This window comes from Cupressus sempervirens, chromosome 3, assembly GCF_028749045.1.
Source record: "Cupressus sempervirens isolate cs-2001-9-10 chromosome 3, ASM2874904v1, whole genome shotgun sequence".
In the NCBI taxonomy this organism is placed as follows: domain Eukaryota; kingdom Viridiplantae; phylum Streptophyta; class Pinopsida; order Cupressales; family Cupressaceae; genus Cupressus; species Cupressus sempervirens.
In genome coordinates, this window is record NC_143120.1 from 245401103 (window position 1) to 245407379 (window position 6277).

Sequence of the window (6277 nt, forward strand, 5' to 3'; positions counted from 1 at the left end):
ATATCCCTATCCTTGTACCCTTAGGTCTTATTAATTCTCTGTAATAAAGGCAAAGAGAGAAATTTCTCTCCTACACTAATCACTCCCCACAAGAAGGAAACCTAAGAGTGAACCATTTGTATGAAAACACTTAAAAACCCCTTGAAGCATGTGTTTGAATGACCCCCTACATATACAGTTGTTAGTAGGTAGTGTGGGGCATTGTAAGGTAATGCAGACTAGGTAGGCAGGAAGTAGGAGGCCCACCTTCCTTCCTTCCACAAGGGTCCGTCCAAATCCAAACCCAAGCAAGCCTCCAAAAAACAACTAAATCACTCCCCCTGACTTTTAGCCCCATGAGTGACATCTCAGAAGACCGGGAAAAGAAGTCGCACGTGCGAGGGTGGGGCCCTCTGCGCATAAGACGCGTGTGCCCATCCACGTGAACGAGCCTTACTCCAAAAGCGCGTGCGGTACGTCGCCAAAGCGCCCTGTCCCCATCGCCGTGCATCTCACGCTCCACTCTCTCCACCCGACGGCCCGGATGCCCCCTCGCCCCGGCAACTTGCGCGACACTTAACGGGCCCGACGCGCACGTTCAAAGCCGTAATGGCGCCATACAGAGATATAGTAGTATTTAAGTAGTCTTCGCTGCCGCACGTAGGCGTAGAAAAAAGTGGGCTTGTCGGTATTGGTTCTTGTTTTGTCGAGGCGGATGACGTGGTGTTGAAAAGACGCGGGTGTGGGGACACGTGGCGGGGTGGAAAGCGCGGGGATTAATCTGTGCAGGGGCTTATTGTGGCGTGCTTGCTGCCTTTTCAAAGCAGGTCCCGTGATTCGTGTGACCCTGCCCTAATTTTTCCCCTGTGCTCCTCCTCATCCTCTTCTTCCGCTTCCTCTTCTTCTTCTTCTTGGGATGTTTTCCCTTCGCATTGCACCTTCCGTGTTCTTTCTGCGCTTCCCAGGGTTGAATCCAAGCTAAAAAAGGCGCGTGCGTTCTTTGACCTCCGCGGCATCATCAGGCGTCGAGGAGGATGTGTTTTGAAGATTACGCGGCATTGTGTTGAATCTCGGTTGGTTTTCTAGGGTTTGGAGGTCCGACGGTCGAATCCGAGTGGAGCTTTTTGTCGTGCCGGAGACGCATATTTGAGCTGGAGCAGGGGAGGGGAAAAAGGTCCGGAAGTGCGTGTTTAAGCGGGAGGTTCGAAGTGCCAGGAGTGAGAAAGGTGTGTGGAGGAATAGAAGCGCTATATTTCAGTTGGAGGCGTCGGAGGATTGGAATACAGGAGGGGGAAAGGTGTGTGTGTAAGGCTGGAAGCGCATGTTTAAGCTTGAGGCGTCGGAGGGTCGAAGTGCAGGAGTGAGAAAGGTGTGAGGAGGACTGGAAGCACAATATTTAAGCTCGAGGCTTCGGAGGATTGGGATAAAGGAGTTAGAAGCGTGTACTTAAGCTGGAGGCAACGAAGGACCGAGGTACAGGAGCGGAAAAGGTGTGTGTAAGCCGAACGGCCGGGATCAGACGTATTTTGACGGTTTCCCCGCACATTCATGATTTAGGCGCCTGCAGATCGAATCTGCGGGAAAGGTTCGGAACGATAAGAAGTCTTTGCGCTTTCCCGCGTCTGCTTGTTTGATCGCTTTTATTCAGTTGCTTGGTGGATCGACTTTCGCTATCTGCAGAAAGGTTGATGAGTGTTATTAAGGATCTGGTCTCAGTTGCGGAAAGGACGGTGCCGCTTTCGCGGTTTTTGGACATTGTATTGCGTTAGTGAAGTTAATAGGTGAAAATACTTTAATTGAAGGATTTTGTAGGACGTTGTTTAGGGTTCCGAAGGTCGAGTCCTCGTGCAAATATTGTGTTGTTTGGAAGAGGGGTCCAGGAATCGGATCTGTAGAGTTGTATTCGGGATCTCTGGTAGTTAATGATGACGTCCGGGACGAGATTGCCGACCTGGAAGGAGCGGGAGAATAACAAGAGGAGAGAGAGGCGGAGGAGGGCTATAGCTGCAAAGATTTATGCGGGTCTGAGGATGTATGGGAACTACAAGCTTCCCAAGCACTGTGACAACAATGAGGTTCTAAAGGCTCTCTGTGCAGAGGCTGGATGGACCGTGGAGGAGGATGGAACCACTTACCGCAAGGTATTCATGAATTTGATAATTATATCCCTTTTTGTTTACTCGTTTTCCCATCTGTTGGAATTATTATTTCGAGAGATTAGTATTCTACTCAAAATAATTCAGAAGAGCTGTCTAGTTTTTTTGCCTTTTTTGGACCTATTTTTGCGTTAATTTGAAATATTAGTGTCTGTATAAAGATCTCAAGTTGCAGCAGCGTCTGTATGGATCTGCAATAGTATTTTTTTTTTCAGCTTCACTTTTTATCTTTCAGTGTATTCGTGTGTAGGTTTTTGTTTTTGTGTTTTCTTGTTTTATTACGTTGCGCGGGGAACTCTAAAGTTAAGGCTGCTTGATTGCTTCTGAAGTTGTTTGGTATTTCCTTGTTCTATTTCCTTATTTTGTATTTGGAGTGAATCCAACATAGGTTTTGTTTTTTAATCCTCATTTTTCCGTCTTTTTAGATAAGTTTAATTCTTGGTGCTCATTCTGCGCATTTAGCAGGCAACTTGAAAGATTGTTCTTGTTTTAAATTTACGATCCTGAATTTACAGCTTTTACTAGTATAATTTCAATTTCTCATTTTCCAAATTTGTAGGGAGTTTGAAAGATGATTTATGATCTATATAAGGCCTCAATTTGTATTTTTCTGAGATTTTGTTTCTTTTCTTTTGCTCTTTTAGTATTTCTGAAGGTGTTTTGGGTAGTTTGAAAATAATTGTTTCGTTCTCCCCATTTTTGAAATCGGTCTAGATTTTTTCTCCGTTCTGCATATTCATGGAGGGAGTTTAAAACGTTGCTTTTATTCTATACACACCCGTTGCATTGTTTAGTCTTTGATTCTTTCTTTTTTGCTCCATTTTTCATTTGCAGGTAATTTAAAAGTTATTTTTAGTTTTTCATCCTAATATTTGTAGGTACGGTAGATTAATTTTCTTATGGCAGATTTTTTTTTCATTTTTTCATCCTTCATTACATCATATTTTTCTTTTATCTTTCTCTCACTTCGCATAATCTGAATTACTTTAAAATACTTTTCCTCTGATCTTCGTCCTTGTTCTTTACCTTCTCAAGATTAATTATAATTTTCTTAGTTGTGCTTATATATGCTTAGTGGTTGTATTTTACAACTCGTTTGTATTGATTATTTTGTGTGATCCTTTTATCTAGTTTGGAGATTTTGGAAGGAATTTGAAATACTCTTTTGTTGTTCATTGCCATCGAGATTATTTTTATCCTATTTGGTTATTTTGCAGTTTATGCAGTGAATGTTAAAAAAAAGAAAGATTTAGAATATTTCTGAACACATTATCTCATTAGTCTTGAGGCACGTTGAGTCATGATTCTTTAGTACATAACAGAGTTGTTTCTAGATATTTCTTGCAATAATCTGGAAGTTCGTTTCTTTTCATTCAAATATGCAGATTTATAAAGTAATTGTTAGTAATGCTCATTTATGCAGGGGGTCTTAAGATAAACACGGCCCCCTCCCCCTTTCCTTTTTTTGGCCAGATGTAGAGATATTGTTTTCCCTTTTTTTCCTCCCTTCACAGATATTGGAGGAATTCTGAAAGATCACATTGTTTCATTTTGTTCACTCTGCAGGTCTTTTGACATTTGTTATTTTTGTTGATACTTCTTCAGGGTTGCAAGCCACCAGAGCGGATGGATGTTGCGGTATCAACTTCAGTGAGCCCATCATCATCCTACCAACCAAGCCCAGCGGCCTCATATCAGCCAAGTCCAGCCTCATCATCCTATGTGGAGGGGAGCTCCCTTATACCTTGGCTCAAGAACTTGTCAACATCCTCACCAAGTAGGATTCCACTTGGCTCAATTAGTGCACCTGTTACACCACCTCTTAGTTCTCCCACATCCCGTGGGCCACGTGTTAAGCTCGATTGGGATGCCATGGTGAAATCCAATAATGAAATGGACTGTCCGACATCTGGGTTCTCAACGCCTGTGAGCCCATGGTCACATTACTCTTTTGTGGCTGCATCATCCATGCCTGCCAGTCCACCACCAGAATCAGGGTATTTATGCACTCGAACAATTGAGCAAGGATTTCCCTTATCCTCTGTCAGGGAGTCGGAGGTTGTTGTGAAGGCTGTAGCAGACAAGGGTCAGTGGATGGATGGGATACGTTTGCCTCCTGCTGGTCCAGCATCCCCTACCTTTAATCTTCTAACCCCTGCAGCCCGGCAGCTCCAGCATGAAGGGCTTTCAGGCATTTCAGGGCACAATTCAGCCCCAAGCAGCAGACTCTGGACACCTGGGCAAAGTGGAATGTCATCTCCGTCGAATTGGACACCCGGACAAAGTGGAATGTCATCTCCTTCAAATTTTGCTGCTTTGGATAGAGCAAGTGATGCAGGTATTTCATGGACTTTTTAAAATTTTTTTTTATTGAGGGGTAAACGCTTTGATCTGGAGCTATGAACTAGTGAGGCCACAAACAGGGGACCTCATCCTATTAGATTTGAACCTTGATGGGAAGGATAACAACTCAACAACTTAAACATCACAACATGCCACTATTGGCAATTTCATAGACTTCTAACAAGATTATGCTAATAAAATTAAAGCTAAGTCAACAATGAATAAGTAAACAATCTCAATCATGTGAAGAGATAGATGTCATGGATGCCTACTTTTTATTCCAATCTGTGATATGCTACTATGCTATTTGTCTAAGCAAAATCTTTTCAATATAAGAGTTTACAAAAATCTCACAATCTATATTTCTAAACAAATCAGGGTCGTTATTCTGTTTGAATCTATTAAACTATATGCACCATCTTTGAAGAGAGTTGAGTCGTTGTTTCTTTTCTCTGATGATAACAGACATGTGAAGACAGAGGAGAGAAACGGCATTGTCTGGAGTCTATTTTTGTTTAGCATTTTCTAGAATTTACCTTTGTTCTCTTGGACAATTCTTTATTTCCACTCTTATAAGCCTACATCAAAATATTATTGTTGCAACATGGTTATGTCTTTCTTTCCTTCTTTCTCAACCAAAGCTGCTTGTGTTGTTTATGACGAAATACCTGGTACCTTTCAAACTATAAATAATATACAATTTTCTTCTGTTGCATCAGCAAGTGAAGGAGAACCGAGAATGATGTTTGATGTTTGCATGGATCCAGCAGAGGAGTTTGCCTTCGGAAATGTGGCAGTTAAGCCCTGGCAGGGGGAGAGGATTCACGAAGAATGTGGTGGTGAGATTGCCTCAGATGACCTTGAGTTAACCCTTGGTTCCTCTTCATCATCTTCAAAGCCAAGATCAAATACCGAATCGTGCTTATTTTCTGGTAAACAATGAAACCTTAGAAGGAAAAGAACAATAGTTTAAATCTAATTCTTGAATTCTTCTGTTATTATTATGTAAATCTGGATTATTAAATTAATCAGTAAAGATGAATGATTCTTTTTTCTGTGGCCAGTTTGACAACTTGCTTACTAAAGCTGCACCTGCTTCTCTGCAATCATGTTGTGAAATACAGCAAGGTCTTCAGATCAAACCCTTTGGATTCTGGTCAATGAATTTGCTTAAGGTTACTTGATATGTAATATCGGCTGGCTGCTTACAGTTTTGATGGATAGCCTTTGCTGGTTTTAGCAGCCATCAGTATCTGTCTTTCTTTTTTTAATTATTGAAGGGCGATTGCTGATATTGATTCCTTTGAAGCAATTGCATTACTATTGGTAGGCAGTTTTGGCTTCATGCTCTAGAGGAACACAGAGAGATAGGGCAGGTGTTGTCAGCAAAGTTGGATTTGCTACTGCTTTGCGCTTGACTATTTCTTTATATGCTCCATGCATGGCAAATTGTATCTTTCTGGCATTTTGGGCACTGTATATGATAATGTAGCTTTTCTCAAACATTTAAGACAGTACCTCATGGTATGCTCTCTGCTTTTATTTTTCGTTCTGTCTTTAAGGTGTTGTCTACTCTGGTCCGGTACATCAACTAAGCCAATAAATCATTGAAACTTACATTATAGATTGAAAATGTAAAGAATTTCTTGATGTTCATTGTCATCTGGGACATTATTTTTGTCTGGTGAATACATAGAGAATGTGGGGAGTAAATTGATCCACATCAACTGTATAGTTTTGCCCAAGCCCACCACTGCCAGCAGCAGGACAGCCACCAGAAGCCGTTCCTACTATCATAT

The 6277-nt window shown here is 41.8% G+C and overlaps 1 protein-coding gene across 2 annotated transcripts; it reads left to right on the forward strand.

Annotated features, from left to right (window-relative positions):
- Nucleotides 1-804: 804 nt before the first annotated feature.
- LOC149565777 (BES1/BZR1 homolog protein 4-like) lies at nt 805-5981 on the forward strand. 2 transcript variants are annotated; one of them, XM_089819258.1, is made up of 4 exons: nt 805-2120; nt 3741-4473; nt 5198-5410; nt 5543-5981. In XM_089819258.1, the coding sequence occupies exons 1-4, from the start codon at nt 1902-1904 to the stop codon at nt 5545-5547; spliced, it is 1170 nt and encodes a 389-aa protein (XP_089675384.1). In that variant the 5' UTR covers nt 805-1901; the 3' UTR covers nt 5548-5981. The 2 variants fall into 2 exon arrangements, with proteins under 2 accessions (XP_089675384.1, XP_089675383.1); XM_089819257.1 differs by lacking the exon at nt 5543-5981 and having other exon boundaries at nt 5198-5421.
- Nucleotides 5982-6277: the final 296 nt, after the last annotated feature.